Here is an 18,534-nt window from a genome sequence, read left to right as displayed (position 1 = left end):
TATACTTTCCCTTGCTAGTGTACCAATTAGCAGACCACCTGGTAAGCATAGGAAGTATCTATTTTTTCTCATGTGCTTCATTACACATTTCAGTCATAAAGTCTTTCTACCAAATGTGTTATATTTTTTAAAAGAAAGGCAGTCCATTCTTGATGTGGAACTGATGAAACTTGGCAGTAGAGCATGGGGAAGACAGGAGAAACATGAGCTTCTAACACTGTAGTTGATGTTAAATTCTGAACAAATGATGCAGCATGGATTTAAAGATTTTAATCCGATCTTAGGCTGAGAAAGCAGCAGCTTCAACATGAAGGAAGTATATTAAGATATGACTGAACATAAGGCATAAACAGAGATATTTAAGGGTGGAAGTCTCATTCTATAAATAATAGAAATCAAAACAGCAAGAAAAAGCTCTTCATTTGGGGTAAAATGGGGAGGGCAAAAATAAAACAATTGGATGGTACATGCATGGATATTACAAGCAGCAAGTAACAAAAGTGTAAAGAAAAGTTATGACAATAGAAATATAGGAATAAAAATGCACTGAAATAAAAAAGAAAGCAAAAGTGATGAATAAATTATGATCAGTTATTATATGCTTTAAGCATGTAAAGCTCAAGTAGCTGTGGAAAATCTTTAAAAAAACTCTAAAAGATTCTAAAATAATCTAAATACTGTCATTTCAATACTATGTTTTAATAATGGCATGTGCACGTTTATAAAACATACCTTTGTATGGTTGTCCACAGTTCTTGTAAACTTTCAATATAACAAGTTGTCAAACCACTTCATTAATAACATATTTCTGCATCATAAAATATCTGAAAGTAAGTTTCCTCTTAGAAGAGGAAGGACTGTCTGAGTAGCATATGAAAAACATTGGACCACAGTACTCAAACCTTCAAAGAACTCCTGTAGATATTGGCGACAATGGTATATAAAACATTATTGGAACATAAAAATATATTGGAAAGACAATCTTCTAGTTGCAGGTAGATGGACAGTACATTGCACAAATCTTATTATCACATGTACTTGAGGACACAAGAACACATTCACTTGCTAGTTACAGGGACTTCTGTGATGAGATGAAATAATTATTTGTCATTAAACATTTAATTTGCCAGTATTAGTTGCTATGAGTACACCATTAAATTCAAAGATGGATTTGTTTCTTTAGTACATAGGAGAAACATCGGCACCAAATACACATACTGCATCTTAGGAGTTCAACTGGTAAGTATTATTTGCTACAGTAAATTGAAGGTAACAATTTTGCCACATGGTTTGTTCTCTGTAACCGAAGGGTGAAGGAGAGCCCCTTGGATCAAACACAAGTTAATCCACAAAAGATCTTCAGTCACTTTCAAACAATCTTCTGTTCTGGCCTTTCCTCTAAATCATCAGTAAGCGAGTATCAAATATGGGAAGCTGATTGTGCTGATTTTGTTCGAAGCCTCGTGCTTATGGAATTATTGTCTTGCTTCTCATTGCATCCTTTGCTAGCACTCCTGATGTAGCACTTTTTGGTGATAATTTTTCTCATGTTTCTGTTTTCCTAACTACAGGGTAATCACAGAGCAAGCAGGGCATCCTATACCTTTCTCTAAGTGAGACAGCAGGCTGGCATGGCACCAGGGGCAGTGGGCGAAGAGACGCGCCCAACTGGGCCAGTTCCGGAGTCTCCTCAAGACCAGGAGTCTGTGGTCCCATCATGGGTTGCCTGGGAGGTTCCATGCTCGCCCCTCCTTCATCCACCGGCTCTGCCTGGCTCCACCGGGCTTACCAGGAACACCAGAAATATCCACCAGACTCATCAGAAATACCAGAAATACCATGAGGAGAACTCATGATTAAGCTAGATCGTCCTCATGTGCCGCCCCTTTTCAAGCCGGCCAAGCGTATGTGGGCATGCATATGGATGCACGAGTGCCCAAACCAGGGAGATTGTTATCGTCGGTTTTATTTTATTGATCTACTTTTGTGATAAAAGTTACATACTACATGGGATTGTGCTTTGTGAGAATTCCCTTTCTTCCCAGAAAAGGCTTTGAATAATTCAAGAATCAGAATCCTCGCCGGGATAATTTTTTGGCCCGATGGCCTCCCCGGTGGCGGCAGCAGCCTCCTCCTCCCGTGCGTCCTCGCCCTCCGCTCCCTGGCTTCGCCGGCTTTCTGCACCTCCCCGGAGGCGGAGGCGCTCGCCCACTCCGCCTGCTTTTGCACGTGGGCACCTCCTCCCCTACAGGGTGGAGGAGCTTTGCTTGTAGTCCCTCAGAATGACCGAGGCGTAGGTCACGTTGGGAGGGGTGCAGAGCACCGACTCCGACACCGGGGAGCTGGGCACCGAGCTGCCTGAGGCCACCGAGTCGCGGAAAGGCGACGGGGGCGTCAGGGCAGGCGAGTCCTCCGGGGTGGGTTTGCTGGCCGCCGCCGCGGGGGGCTCGTCCTCCTCCTCTTCCAGCTCGTCTTCCTCCGTGTTCCCTTCCCGCTCGTACAAGTACTCCTGCAGGAGCTGGAACCTCTCGCTCTCGTCCTCGTCCTCGTCCTCGGTGGCGGGGGAGGCGGGCTCCTCCCCGAAGGTGCTCAGCTGCAGCGGGAGCATCTGCAGGTGCTGCGGAGGCGCCGGGGGCGGGTACAGGGCCCGCACCCCATTCCCCGGACCCCCGGGGACAGCGAGTACAGCGTTGAAATCCGGGATCCCGGTGCTGAAGTTGTTGGCTACGCCCTGGAACTGGTCCATCAAGGATTTCTGCGGTTGCGGCTGCGGCTGCGGCTGCGGCTGCGGCTGCTGGGGCGGAGAGGGCAAGCCCTTGGGGTTGGCCGGGTCGGCCGGGAACAGGGGGGTCTCCTCTGCTGTCAGGTGGGGTAGCAGAGGCGGGGTGCTCGCCGCCGTTGGCACGTGTCGGTGCACCAGCATAGAGGGGCTGCTGGGCGGGCTGAAGCCAACCGGCCGGGCATCCTCCACGTCGTAAAGGGTCTTGGTGCTGGTATCTGAAAAGGTCAGGCTCTTGCCAGAGCCTTGGTGACTTTTAGTGAGGGGCTTGATGACGGCTGTTTGGTTGCAGGCCGTCTCATTGGTCTTCACGTGCACAGAGAGGCGGTGCCACATGTGCTGTCCTTTAGGCACCTGTCTTCCACCTGGTTCAGACCATGACACAGACTTGCCATTAGAACTATGAATAAAATAGAGATGAATTTATTTGCAGCTATATCGTGCACAAGGGATAAAATACATATAAATAATCATTTTTGCAAGCCCAGCTCAATGCAATGTGACTTGCTCCTCCACTAGCTTCCACCCCCCCCAACCTCTCCTTATTACAGATTAATTGCTAAAAGTTGTGGGGAACCACAGGTTGCTTCTGCAACTGCAGTCAGTGGTTGCATCCCCCCCAAGACAAGGTGGGAAATTTTGACCCTGCGAAAAATTATAGGGGAGAAAAGCCAGACTGTTGTAGAAGCAGCTTTTTTTTTTTTTTTCTCCCCATTTAGGTTTAAGCTTTTACGCAGTTATCACACAATCTCTCACACACCCAAACACACACACACACATTGTAAGGCAATGACAGAATTACGGTTCAATGCAAGTCTTTAAAAGGTTCCAAAATTGATGGAGGAAACAAATTAGAAATAAAAGGTTAGTTACACATGAATAACGGAACATAGTGACCACAGATCTTGCCTCCCTCTCTCCTTAGTCCCTGGAACAAATTAAAACCCACAGAGAAAGCTACTCTTATTGTCCTGTGAGGTTACCAAGCACATCCTCCCGGTCGCCCAGGCTCACATGCAGGTATTTCCTGTTACTAGAGCAGCAGGCTCCCCCCCACACACACACACATGGCTCCTGCATGGAAGAGGAAGAAGCAGAGGACAGAGAAACCCAGCCTATGCCCCATGTAAGTGTTTCATAGCCTTTGGTTTTCTTTTTATTTCCAAGCTGGCTCCTGACACGTGCGATGGACCACCACTCACACAAGGGCCCGGATCCACAGTAGCTGGGAGGAGATTTTCACGCTGGGGGCTTCTCACCAGGTGTGTTGGGACAGAGATAGAAAATACTGATGCCCAGGTCCTGCTTTAGTCCTCTGGCACAGTTTGATTCCAATGAGACAAAAATTAAGATGCAGACAAAGCAGAAGTTATTGAGACAAAGACCCCTTCCCCGCCTTTTTTCTCACTGAAACTTGCTGAAACAAAATCCTAGGGCAACAACAGCCCCCAGCCTTCTTGACCGCCCTCTTCATGGGACCCTCAAAAATCCAGATGAATAGAAGAAGAGGCATAAATGAGATATACTGCCTGTGCCTACTACAGATTCCATTTTGTATGTGGTAATAACTCTGGTTTTACTTTTGGTTGCTTAGCTTTTCTGTGTATAACTTTTTAACAGACGGTGGTGCCTTACCTTAGCATACTATTAATAACAACAGTTTTAATACTTAAATCAGGAAATATTTTCTCTTCTGGTTTTCTTATGAATATTTTCTTCTATATTCACAGTAATAAAAAAGTAGCACAATAATAACACATCTGAGACATTAAAAGCAATAGGTAAAATTAACATTTTAGGTGGATGAGTAAAATATAGATTATTCCATATTAGTCTTTTGCTTGAAAATTAACATAATGGCTTATTTAATCATTTTGAAAATACAGGAATGAGTATTTTAAAAGTTATATGTGACTGTCACATTTATGATGAGGGTAGTGTTTTCACATTTTATTTTTTGAAAAATGAAGTGAGCCAAATAGTACTTATTCTTATAAAAATTCTGATATCTACTATAGAAATTTTGGATATAAAGTTTCTAAAATAGATATAATAGCTAAAATTTTTATCTCATTATTCAGGGAAAAGGTAATTTCTCCATATATATGATTATCTATGCTATATTTTTAATTGTCTAAGAAAAATCTCATCTCCAAACTATGATATAAAAATTAATATTTCTCTTAAATATATGTTTAATATATTTTGTGAGAACAGAGAAGTGCTTGTAAATGCAAAATTACTGACTCATCAGTTCCCACACCATCTTGTTAGCATAGCTGACTGTCTCCTGATTTGAGCAAACTGAAGAACAGGATGGTGGTGATCTTGGCAAGAACAGGCAGCCAACCAGCCAGCCAAAGACAAGGCCAGAATCCCCAGTTCTTCCTCTGAATTGGAAACACTAGGTAAGTTCACCTCCCACTCTCATCTTTCTCAACCTCCTCCTTCCCCTACTCTACTCACACTGTTTCTCTCCTAATGCTGTGGATATGCATCTTCTGGAAAGTATAAAACTCCCCATTTGCCCCTTGCCTTGCTTAAATATGCTTTACTTGGTGTTTCATCCAAACTCGATGACTCACATCCTCTTTCAAGTGCAATAGAAACACTTTTTCCTTCTCCAGATGCCTGCATCTCAATGCTCACTTGGAAAATCCTTAAACTAAAAAGGTGCCATGTGTCTTCATTTAGTCATGTATGTGTTACAGAAAACACAAACATTAACTTTAAAAGGTGTACACACCCCTATGTTCATTGCAGCATTACGAGCAATAGCTGAGCTATGAAAGCAGCCTAGATGCCTATCGCAGGTAAACAGAGAAAGAAGATGTGTTATATACACAATGAAATATTATTCAGCAATAAAAAAGTATGAAATCTTGCCATTTGTGACAACATGGATGGACTAAAGGGGTTTCACTAAGAGAAACAAGTCAGACAGAAAAAGACAGATATTGTATGATTTCACTTATACTGTGGAATCTAAAAAAAAAACAAAAAAACAAAAAACAGACAAGATAAAAACAGACATGTAGGTATAGACAATGAGCTGATAGTTGCCGAAGGGGAGGCAGATAGGAGGATAGAAATTGAAAGCTTGCAAAAACTATACAGACTTTGAGGGAAATAAGTAAATAAATAAGTAAATATAAACAAGTCCCCTTGAGGAGCAAATCTTCAACTTCAACCAGCAGGCTTACCAACAGCTACAAAACATTGCCCCAGTCTCCATTCCATATGCACTGGCAAAAAGGCATCCTTGTCTCCACATTTGCTAACAAAAAGCCATCCTTGTATGCCTGGGACTTACTTGAGTCACTCACAAAGGTAGTTTTCCTCATTGCTCAGGCATTCTATATGGGCATCTTTTGAAACCATGCACTTCCATGTGTGTTAAAGGTATTATCAACCATCTTAGAGAAAGATGTAATCAAAATTTAGTTCTGTATTAAATTGATACCATTTTTATTATTCTGGTAGGAGATTTCCCCCACTGGTCAAAATTCAGTTTTCCTTCCCCTCAGTGTTTTGCTCAGTATTTGCTCTAAAGTGCTGTTTAATTAGGAAACAGCTGTAATGCCTCAGGGCATTTAGCAGATTAAGAAAATTAGATTAACTTCTTTTTTTCAAGGACAAAAGAAATTGCTTTTGAAATCCAGAGGCAGTGGAGAAAATGTGTCATCTTGTAGGAAGGGCAGCACAGAGTATAAACTTTGGTCCTTGGATTAGTTAGTTATTTCTAACCTGTGGTCCATCAACAGCTTAAATTGGCTGTGAATTTGCCTGTAGGACCAGAGGCATGGATACATGGAACAGACTGACAGGTATGAGAGGGAAGGGTGGTGGTGGGGGGACTGGAAGAGATTAGCCAGTGAACATGCATGCATATATGCATAGCCCATGGACACAATGTGGTGAAGTGGGGGGCTGAAGGGAGGATTTGGGGCAGGAGCCTAGGGGGACGGAATGTGGGACATCTGTAATAGTGTCAATAATAAAATAAATAAATAAAAATCTATAAAGAATATATCTGTGGATCAAAAAATAAGCATTGTTTTTAGACTTAATCAATAGTTTGTTTTTGTAGATTAGCCACTGTTATTTTTAAAGATTTTATTTATTTATTTTTAGAGAGAGGGGAAGAGAGGGAGAAAGAGAGAAAGAGAAATATCAGTGTGTGGTTGCCTCTTGTGCACCCCCAACTGGGGACCTGACCTGCAACTCAGGCAGGTGCCTTGACTGGGAATCGAACCAATGACCCTTTGGTTCACAGGCTGGTGCTTAATCCACTGAACCACACCAGCCAGGTGGGCACTATTATTTTTAAATGCATGCATATGCTCTTATTATAAAACGTACTTTTAGATACAAGTGTAACTAAATTCTGAGGAGCTTTTTTTGTATTTTGAGTTCAAGTGGCCACCAATAAAGGTACAATTTATATCATAAATTTGGGTGAATGTTGAATAATCATTTTGGTGTGTAAAACAATTATCCTATTTGAAAAGGCTGGAAACCCATTGCTGTGATATCAAGAGGGGAAAATGTATAAAATGTGGGGCAACAATAAGGAATAAGTGCACTATAAAAATAAAATATTACTATGAAATAAGACTTGGGTTTGATTTCCAGGTAACTTCAATACCTTGTCTTTCAGCCACCAACTTCTTCCTTTTATTATTTGACTTGACTCAGTTTCTTAGTCTTAGGAAAAGCACCCTGGTCTAGAAACACCACATATCTGAAACAAATCATCCCATCCTTCTTTCTATAACTTCAAAAGACAGGTATCAGGCTTAAACTAATCTCATATTTGAATATTAAATACAGTAGCATTGGGAGTTAACTACCTCAGGCAACTCAATATTTTTATTGATACTGAAGTTATTAGAGGAAACCCCTGTTAGGCATTAGAGAAAGGGAGATATTCACTGATGTGTGCAGAGCTAAGCAGGCCTGGGGCTACAAGTTCAGCTACAATAGCCTTGGGGCCTTGCAATCCCTCCAAAAGAAAATACAATATTTACAGCACTGGAGAGAATAGTTGGAAGTGGGTGGTATAAACAGATTAGTATATCTCTGGCATTCAGAGTGATACTGTTTCATCTGTTTCAGTAAGTGCTAGTTACATCTGCCGAGTACACTGCTCTCTGCTCCAGAAAGGTCTAAAACAGGAATTTCAGTGGGTGGGTGTTTGAGATCAGGAGGAAAGCATCCAGAACAAGCTGCCTGAGGGGGAAGCTCATGCAACACCTGTCTCCCTTATGTCCAATTCAAGTCTTTGCCATTAGGCTTAATAGCTTCCCAGCAGACATAAGGATGGCATCCAGAGAGCCCACAGACAAGGAGAGACTTCAGCATAAGGAGGAAAGACACTAACTGAGGAGGTTAGTTAGCATTTGTTTCCTCTGAAAATGAAAATGGAAATAGAAAGTGTTATTGAGTCAAGGCATGGAGAGAATGGGTGACCAAGCCAGGAAAACAAACCAGAGCCACAGGCCTGAAGGCAAGTCTTCTGTGGCCTTGCAACCACTGCTAGGACAGGACACCTTTCTAGGAAGGGGTGGTGCTGTCTCAGTGGAGACACCCCGATGATCTCACCTCTACCTGTTCAGCCAGATCATACCTAAACACAGTGTGAGCAATGATGCCTCTAGAATCTCAGACACAGGAACTACCTGCAAACACTTGAGTCAGACAACTGTTTTTCCAGGCAACGTCAAGTTCATCTTCAATACAAACAATTCCCATGGATTCCAGTTCCACTGGATGAAGGCTTTCCAGAAGAACCTGCAAATTCAGTAAGTATTCTCTGGTAGCCCATCCAAACATACTTAAAATTTCTCACCTTTTGACTCACCATTTCTTGTAAGGCAGTGAATCTCCGAATGTGCTATTGAAGACAAATGCTTTTTGATTACATGAGAACTTGGAGATTCTGTGGATATTAAACCTTAAACAGCATTGTGAATTTTATCCCACTCCTCTTTGATTCTAACATCATCATAAGCTAGCCAGAGAACTACCTGGCTTGCTGAAATTTACCATATTACAAAGTCTAAGTGTACAGTCCTCCTATAAGAATCTTTAGATCAATCACACTCAACATCCTAAAGCTCTATGATACAGAATAAAGGCCAACACAAAGGAAATCAGTTTGCTTGTATTAAACCTGTACTTTCTTTAACGCATTAATAAAGAAAAAGACACTCACAAATAAAATTACCTCATCAAAGTCAACAAAGTAGGGAAGGCCCCATAAAGTTCTTCTGGGCATAGGGTCTACTGCCTTAAGAAAATTGACAAATTAATTTGGAACTAAGAGCAGAATTCTGGTGGTTACCAAACTTTTCTTAAGCTCATTTTAAACACCCTTTGTTTCGCCATAATCATGATGACTGGCTGATGAAAGAAATTCTCACGCCGAAGTTTATTGAAGATGTCATATTTGTATAGGAGCATTGTTCTAGCAGTGGTATACCATGTAATTACATTCCTCCAGGAAGTATAGATGAGCCTAGATGAAGGAAGGCCAGGTGAAGCATTACCATGGCTTCTGTGGTCCATGCTACCAAATCTGTAATTTCAATAGCAAGCCATTTAATACTCCTCAGCTCTACCTGGAGCCAGTATAGTTTGCCCTGGAAATACAGGGCAGTTACACTGTGCTACTGAGATTATTCCTTAGACACAGGACAGCTCTAAGCAGACCATGATGGCCCAGTAGGCAGCTTCATTTCCATCCCTACTCCCTTTGCATTCCTTGTCTACAGAAGCTGTGGGAATTAAAGGTCACAGAGAGAATATGTTTTCCTTCCTTCCTTCCTTCCTTCCTTCCTTACTTCCTTCCTTTCTTTTTTTTAAATTTTTCTTTGCAGGAACAACCAAGACTAAAAGTAGCCAGTCTTAGTTTACGGTGCATAGTGTCAAAGCTACCAGTATCTCCCTTATCCTGTATAACCTCCAGAAAGAAAACTTGAATAGATCCTGGTTTCAAAGTCCTTAACAACCAGTCTGTTGGCTTTGTTGATTGCTGCATTCTTACTTGTCACCTACCAAGGTTACACCCACTTTCAGCCTTTGCTTCCAGGCACTCACCTTTATGTCATGAAATGTTAGGTGACTATCCTCTCTCTTTGGCCCTGCTGTCATGACTGGACAAGCACGTTTACTCTTCCCCTCAATCCCTTTTGACAGGCAGCCAGCAGCTGTCATCATCAGAACCTCCTTGCTGCGTCCTTGGCCAGACTCAACCCTTGGTACAAGAAACACTCAATGCTTTTGACTTGGGAGAATTACAGAGAATGCACCCAGCTGACTGGAGTGGCTCTGACCTATATATGTGGGAGCCTCCAAGCCACCACCTGGAACATACGGACATGGCTACCGTATTTTTCCCTCTAGGGGTCAGTATAATTTGGTTGAGACCATTCTTTCTATTTGGGCTTATTAAGGGACTAGCAGAGTACAGACTTCCCAATGCACTCCACTGAGCAAAGAGAAGAGACACTCGGCCCCATTCACCAGCCTCCAAGGCCAGGTTCAGTAGCAAACATTTGAACAAACTGGGCCCTCCTTATCTGAAGAGCAATTCACGCCACAGACAGCTCATCAATGGGCTCCCTCCTGCTGCAGGAATGTGTACCTTTGACTCTCCCAGGAGTTTGAAGGGCTGTAAAGGAACAGCTGGAAATGACCACAGACTCCGTGCACAATGAGTTAAACATGGTCTATGTTCTTTTGTTAACTTAAAGAGACACTGTCAAGATCTAAAGGTCAAAAATTGGACCAAACATGCACCGTTTTTATCAGATAGGGAAAATCTGATAAAAGCACTTAGAATTCTGGGAAAACAACTGCTTTGCTTTTTGTAAAACTCACTTTTTGTGGGGCTCACAAAACTTTTGTTTTGTGCTCCCCTGGGCATGGCAGGCACCCGACAGAGGCTCTTGTGGGCACCCACCCCTTGAAGCTGGCACTGTGGAACTCTTCCATAAGTTCAAGCATGGCTTCTACTTTAAGGCAGACAAGACCATTTCAGACATTAGTGCAGCAGCAAAACAGCAGGAGAAGAAACTAAAATGCAGAAGCTCTGTTTGCCAAGGAGAAGCTGACAATTTTGTGAAGAGGGGAAATTCACTTTCGAGTTTGTGATGGGAGTCACAAACAAAAGCAAATCTCCAGAATCGGAAAAAGTGTTGCATCTCGCGCCAAAACATAAAAAAAAAAAAAGCGAAAAGACTAACACCTTGACAGTGTCCTTTTAAGAATGATGGACAATCAGATTAAGGCAGTCGTGCAAACCACGGCACGTCAATGGGTCCTCCTTCTGGATGGCATGCATCACATCTGTTTGCGTGTTAGAAAGTGGAAAAACCCAGGAGAGAGAAAGCAAGGGCAAACCACTCTCTTTTCCATGCAGCTTCTCTTACACATTCACTGCAGTGTGGGGGTTTTCAGAGCTGCACATGTGCCGACGGACACTGGCTGGTGGGCGAGAATTCTGGCTGCCTCTTCCTGAAGATTGAAAAGAAAAAGACACTCCGTGAGTGAGCGGTTAGACATGTGTCTAGGTAAGGCGATGACACCGCTCAGGCGGTGCCGGGGCCTGTGGCAGGGCCTGGCCAGGATCCTGAGCCTTTCTCTGTGTCACCTCTACCTCTGCTACCGATATGTAGCTTCCTTACAAACATGGCTCTTCCTTGCAGCCAGGCTCATTTCTGAAAGCCCCACCAGTGGAGTGCGTTCCTTTTCGTGCCTTGTGGGACTGTGTCTTCCCAAGTGGCAGACGTTATTCTGTTGTGTTTGCATCTGCCCCACATTAGCTCTTTCCCTCACCTCCTGACACCTCCCTTTATTCCTGGGAGTGGTCCATGGATTTATGTCTTACATTGAACCTGCTAATTTGCCTTCATAGCATGTTATCATAAGAGCATTTCTGTCACTTTATATAAAGTCACTTTTATCTCCTGGCCTTCATGAGATGGAATGTGTCTAATGGTGGAGAGGAGAGAGTGGCGAGAGATTGAAGTCATCCAAGGGGAGGATGTCACCTCGTTGCTCAGTTGGATGTCTCCTCCAGAGCAGGGAGGGTTATCAGGCAAGCCAGAAGGGCACCGATGGGACGTGACAAGGAGAAAAGGGCAGTCATGGACAGCCCAACTTCCCATCATTGGTTGGAGTGGGAATAAGTGGGTTTCCCATGAGTTACATAGCACTTCAGAAGGTGGTGGGATAAAGCCATCTTCTTGTCACCCCACAAACAAAGGCTGCCAGTCGCAGAAAAGAATTTCAGAAATAAGATGCTCAAGGTGAACCATCCGCAGGCATTGTGGTGATAGAGATAAAGTGGGTTGAATTGAGGAGAATCTCCCATGTTAGGAAACTCTGCAGTGATGAAGTCCCCTCTAGGGCTCCCCAGAACCCCACAAATACTCTCTATGAGTTAGCACTGGCCCACCTATGCCACATTCTTGGTGACAATGATCCAGTATTAATCAGAAGAGGACCACAGCAGCTCCAGGCAAGTCAAAGACCTCTGTTGTGTCTCTCCCGTATCTTTTTCCCATCAAAGAGAGAGAGGGGGGAAGAAAGAAGAGGAGAAACTCAGAATGGCAGGAGGCAGAGATATTGTAGGAACAGACCATGCCCCTTCCCATTCCAAGCCTTTCAGGCTGTGGTCTGACATGCTGGGAAGAAGAGGTGTCAGTTTGAAATGTGAAACAAGAATACACTAGAATAGCTTTTTAATACCTTAAAGCAAGGAAACTGATCTGAATGTAGAAGATCGGAAAAAATACTTCTGCAGCATAGCTGAAGTTAAGAGAGAAAACAATAAAATTGATCAATATGTGCATTTCAAGTTTGGGCTATTCAATAAACCATTTGAAAGTGCACCTAGAACAATTTGAAATCCCCATCTAGAGACTAGAAGATGAGATAGCTTCTTTATTCCTGCAGTAACCCATTTATTTAAGATAATTATGCAAAGAGGTGCTGTTTGCTATTGAACTTGTGAAAATAATATGCCTCTGACCTTTCATATGCCTTCATGAATTTACAAAGATCATAAACACAGTGAAAACAATAGCAAGTAGAGGACTAGTAATAAAGGTGTGACATTTGAATATGCAAAGAAAAGTATCAGTGAGAAAGAGCATTTGACCCTTAATATATTAAAATAACTTCTCTTTTCGTGAAAGAAGCAGAAAATATACTCAAGACATTTGGCTTCACCTTGCGAAACTGCCTGCATTCCCTTGAGTCTTCTAATTTACCTTTAGATGATGTCTATGTGTCCCCTGGTCCAATGGCCTGGGGAGCCAGGACCGTGGAGCTTCCTGGCCCTCTGACTAATGCAGACACCAGGTGCCTCATGGCAAGAGCCTTGGTCTTGGGGTTTCGTGCTCCACAGTGATCCTTTTGAAATTCATAGTAATTTTATCTCGTAACTTGTGTTTTGTAAGTGATTTTGGAAGAGAAAATAGAGCGTGCACTTGGGACTTGGAACCTGGGCTCAGGCACAGCCCTGCCCCCTTGAATTTCCTAAACAGATTTTCAGTTTCTTGCTCTCCTGCCACCTTAGACTTGAGTCAGCCTAGTCTCCCACTACCTTCTCCTGCCCTAGGATCACTGCCACCCTCTCCGCTGGCAGGGGTCTCTGGGCAACAGCGAGGGGAGATCAGGGTCAGGTGCACGTGTCCTGCAGCATCTGGAGGCAACAAATGGCCAAGGCCCGCTTCCTTCTTGAGTGGCAGGGCCACTGTGCTGTTGGTCAGCAATACCACAGCGGCAAGCCTGTCTCTCATCCTCAGTGCTGGCATCTTGCAGGTCTTTGAGTTCTCATTGCAATTCCTTTGGGAGATGCCTGTCTACCACCGGCTGAAGCAAGAGGCTCACTGGAAGGGAAGGAGAGACCCCTGGTTCAAATCCCCAGTGGCATCTGCCCAGCGATTGGCTGGAGGGGAACCTGGCAGTCAGAATACTGTGGCTGTACAGAGTGGTATAGTGGGCGCTGCAGCTCCCAGCAGGGTCGGCACGTCCCCCCGTCAGTGCTTCCTACAAGGGATCATGACTTCACATAGCAAATAAAAAACACCCAGGCAGGTCGAGAAGGAGATCACAGAAAAAAAGGAAAAAGCTTCACATTTTACTACTTTTAATGCCTTCGCCTGTGTTTTTGAATCGGGGCCCCATGTTTTCATTGGTCTGTGCCAATGATGTAGCTGGTACTGTGTGCTGGGGTGTGGGATGGTAAAACTACGCAGAAGTGATCTGGGCAGGCAGAGTACAGCAGGGAGCTTTGGGGCCTTTGCCGCTGCCCTGCACCCACTCCTGCGGTGAGTGAACAGTTCTGTGGTTCTTTAGGGAGTTAAACTGTATCGACCGCCAAATTCCACAGCATAATTCCAAGCATTCCCAAAGCCACCCGAAGTAACTCTGGATTGAAATAGTTGAAAAACTACAACATCACCTTCACGGTGCCGTTTCTTTAGTTTCTGACTTTTCCCTTTCGTGTGGAGGTGAAATGTAAATGACCTATGCTTGCAGATAGTGCTCTTATCAAAGAAGTGGCTTATTAAAGGTTACAGGCCAAGCCTTGCCAAATCTGATGCCAGAGTGGTTAACTGCATAAAAACTAGGAGAAATAGTTTGACTTCAGAGTATTTTTAGCAACTGTAAAACCACATATTTAACCAACCACAGATTTCACGAGCCAGAGTAAAAGCTTGACGGGAAAATGGAGCATATGGAGGCTTGTCAAATATAAGTCCCAAATCTGTGCTTGAATCTTTTGGCAGAATATGTGGATTTAAAGAAACCCCAGAAGTTTAGTTAGAAAGATTCCTCTTCAATTTCTTCTGAAAGTACAGTTTGTTTTTCTTACTCACTTGTTCTTTATTTAATAGTCACTACTTGTTATATAAACTCATGGATTGTGCATAGCTTTCCCCCCTAATCCCATTGTCTAAATAATCAATAATCTTTAAAAAAAAAAAAAACACTTTGGGTGTACTTTGTTTTATTGCATTCTTTTCATTACCACCGCCTACCCTTACACCAGTTTCTATGCTAGGAATTACAAGAACTCGAGGTGTTATGAATAAGTTTTAGTCATAATAGCACAGCAAGCTGATCTCCAGACAGGACTCAGGAGACCAGGCACTCTCCAACTATGTCTTTTCCCCTTTAGACTCAGTTTTATCCTCCATAAAGAAGGATTGTTAAAATGGTACATGTAAAACTTCCAAATAGCAAAATGCTATCCCAGCTTAAGCCATCATTGTCTATGCCTTTCCTCTGGAGGATGGAGGCAAAAGCAGAGAGAAAAGCCCCAGAGGTTTCTTTCTTTCTTTTTTAAAAATCATCTTTAACTGCTATGCTATTACAGTTGTCTCAACTTTCCCCCCTTTGCCCTCCTCCACCCACCCCACCCCACCCCACCCCACCCCATACCTTTAGCTACTTTCCTTATTTAACATCTAGTAGAAAATAAGCTGAATTCTGTTTGCTTTCTGGATTTTTTTTTTTTTTTTTTTTGCAGGCAGCATTAGTGACATTGAATGGATGTGTCAGGAGCAGGTACAGGCCAGGGACACAGTCAGGTTAGCTGTCTGTGTCTGAAGTTGCATGTCTGTGGCAGGTTTGGAAGTGAATCCACTTTTAGCACAGATGAAATGGTCTCTACCATTCCAGATGGTCAGCTCACCATGGAAATAATAATGTGGCAGCTGTCCAAAGTCATCAGAAATAATGACAGCAACCACTCAAAACCATTTTAGAAGACTATGTTTTTATTTTTATTTTTTTACAGATAAATAAAATAATGTGTAACTCTGGTTCTTTCCAAAAGCCAGATGTGTTTTTTCTATTATCTGAGTTTAAGTATTCCTCAGCAGCTGTTCACCAGAGAGAAGAATGGAGCTCTGTCTGTGTGTATAGGCTCTCTGTGAGTGGTAACGTCTTCCACTCTTCCTATCCACACATGCACACCTAACAGAGTCTGTTTAGGCTCTTCAAAGACACACACAATGCAGTTTCTGCATACAGGTGTAAAATATTGTTCTATTTTTTAAATTCTTAATTAGAAAGATTTCAAGCCAATAAGCGACTATAGAGAATGATTTAGTAAAATTCAATTAATTATCATTTTGCCTTATTATAGTCCCTTTTCTTTTGAAAACATTGAGCATATATTTGAAGTCTTATGTATATTATTCTTTTTTTTTTTTTTTTTTTTTCAGATTTAATGTGTTTTATTGATTAAATTATTACATTTGTGCCAATTTCCCTTCCCTCTGCTCCCCTCCACCCGGTGGCCCCCCTCCCTCCAGTTGTCCCCCCCTTTTAGATTATGTCCATTAGTTGTGCATACAGTTCCTCCCAACCTCTCTCCGTCTATTCCATTCCCTCCTACCTTGATCCCCAATTCCTATATCATCTCCCTCCCTTTCCCCATTCCCCCTCCCTGTTGACCTCCCCCCAATATGCTTTCCGTACCCACAGTTCCTCTTCCCCTCTCGTTGCCTATTTAGTTTGCCTTTGTTTCATCTCCCTAGCTTCTGTTTTTTTTTTTAAACCAGTCCCTTTAACATCTCATATAACAGTGGTTTGGATCTAATGAACTCTTTCAGTTTTATTTTGTCCTGGAAACACTTTCTCTGTCCTTCTATTCTGAATGACAATTTCGCTGGATAGAGTATTCGTGGTTGTAGGTTTTGGATTTTCATTACTTTGAATATTTCTTGCCAGTTTCTTCTTGCCTGTAGGGTTTCCCTTGAGAAGTCAGCTGATAGTCTAATTGGGACCCCTTTGTACATAATTCTTTTCTTCTCTCTTGCTGCTTTTAAGATTCTCTCTTTTTCTTTAATTTTTGACATTTTGATTATAATGTGTCTTGGAGTGGTTCTCCCTGGGTCCAGTTTCTTGGGAACTCTCCTTGCTTCCTGGACCTGCAGGTCTATTCCCTTTCCCAAGTCTGGGAAGTTCTCCTTTATTATATTTTCACTCAATTTTTCAAGTTCTAGTTCATCTTCCTCATTCTCTGGCAAACCAATGATTCTTATGTTGGGCCTTTTATAGCTGTCCCAGAGGTTTCTGATCCTTTCGTTGTTGCTTCCCATTACCTCTCGCTGCATTGGTTGACTGCTTGTTTCTTCTCCATATTCCAGTTTGTTGAAATGAACTCTGGATTTTATTTCCTTTCCTTCTGTCTCATATATTGTTTTGTTCCTTTCGTTATGAAAGTTTTTCGCTTCTTTCATATCTTTTTCCTGCTCTTTTGTGAATTCTGTAAGCCACCTGATAACAATGGCCCAGAACTGAGCCTCTGACAGGTTTCTTATCTGTTCATCTGTCAGGTTCTCTATCTGCTGCCTGGTGAGTTGTGTTACCGGTATTTCTAAAGTTGTCTGCCTCATTTTGACAGATGCTTTTTGTTTTCTTGGGCTGGCTGTCGGGGGCAGTGCCTGTGTACGCGTCACAAATTAGCGACCGGCGCCTGCTTGTCCGCGACCTATTTCGCAGCGCTGTGGCGCTTTCTTTGGGGGCGGGGGTCCAAGATGGATTCACACAGTTATTCAGCTAGGAGACCGGGATCCGTCCTCCCGCCCCCCTGGGCCTCACTGTTCAAGGCGATGCGGCCGCCGCTCTCCCCAGCGCCGGAGTCGCGCACCGGCAGGGGCTTGGTCGCAGCTGGGACTCCTCGCCGGGGTCGCACACCGACAGGGGCTTGGCCGCGAGGATTCCTCGCCGGGGTCGCGCACCGCCAGGGGTTTGGCCGCAGCTGGGACTCCTCGCCGGGGTCGCGCACCGCCAGGGGCCCGCCGGGACTCCTCGCCGCCCACCGCTCCGGGTGCCACCGCAAACAGCACTGCCCACTTTAACTCTTACCTGCCCAAATGGCACCGCTGGTTTATAACTTCATATGTTGGACTTCCGTGTAGTTTTATTTTCTGGAATTTCTAGTTATCCTTTGTTTTGAAGTAGTTGTATTCCTCTATAGATGTAGAGGGAGACCTAGCGTGTCCGTCTAAGCCTCCATCTTGGCCGGAAGTCCAATCTATATTATTCTTAATACATACTTTTTCCTTTTCAGTAGGTACTTGAGTGTGTATTTTGTCTTGGTATATTTACTAGTTTTACAACATACATTTTCATGTGCATTAATAAATAATATATGATAGTGTTCAGGTGTTCAGAATGCTATTAGACTTTATATACATAGCATGACACTATATTTCCATTCCGCAATTTGCTATTTTTTACAGTAGTATATTAATAGGTATAGCCTTAGTTTATTCACTTAAACTAAATTAATTCTCACACTATAAAAAAATAATTCTTATACTGATAGTCATTTAGGTTGTTTCCTCCAGTTTTCTATTTTAAGCAATGCTGCAATAAACATTCTTGGTGAAGTCTCCTTGCACATATATGGGAGACTTTTGCTATGGTATGGGCCCAGACTTAGAACTGGCGAATTGTTGTACATGCACATTTATTTTTCTTCAATGTTACCAAATAGCTTTGCAAAGTTCTTCCACAACTTACACTAATATGGGATAATTCCCATTATTCTTTCCAATTCTGTTTTCCAGATATCTTTAAAATTGACTTTTTATTACAAAAGTTTTTAAAATATAGAAGCACAGAAAAAGTGTTAAAGTAGCTTCAATAATAACCAATGTATATGTGCATCTCATTTCATTTATAGTCCCCAATTATTTATCTTAGAATAATCTAAAACATTA

General features: G+C 42.8%; 1 protein-coding gene across 1 annotated transcript in view; it reads right to left on the bottom strand.

Annotated features, from left to right (window-relative positions):
• Nucleotides 1-971: 971 nt before the first annotated feature.
• Nucleotides 972-18,534, bottom strand: part of GRM1 (glutamate metabotropic receptor 1) — a 348,454-nt gene continuing 330,891 nt past the window's right edge. The window contains exon 8 of the mRNA XM_090280685.1: nucleotides 972-3,179. Within this exon, the coding sequence (XP_090136811.1) occupies nucleotides 2,246-3,179 (934 nt within the window). The 3' untranslated portion in view covers nucleotides 972-2,245. The remainder of the gene's footprint in view (nucleotides 3,180-18,534) is intronic.

The sequence above is a fragment of the Furipterus horrens genome, unplaced genomic scaffold (genome assembly GCF_987537825.1).
Source record: "Furipterus horrens unplaced genomic scaffold, mFurHor1.1.pri manual_scaffold_6, whole genome shotgun sequence".
NCBI lineage: Eukaryota > Metazoa > Chordata > Mammalia > Chiroptera > Furipteridae > Furipterus > Furipterus horrens.
Note: the sequence above shows the minus strand (reverse complement) of the source record. Positions and strands in the feature narration are given on the sequence as shown.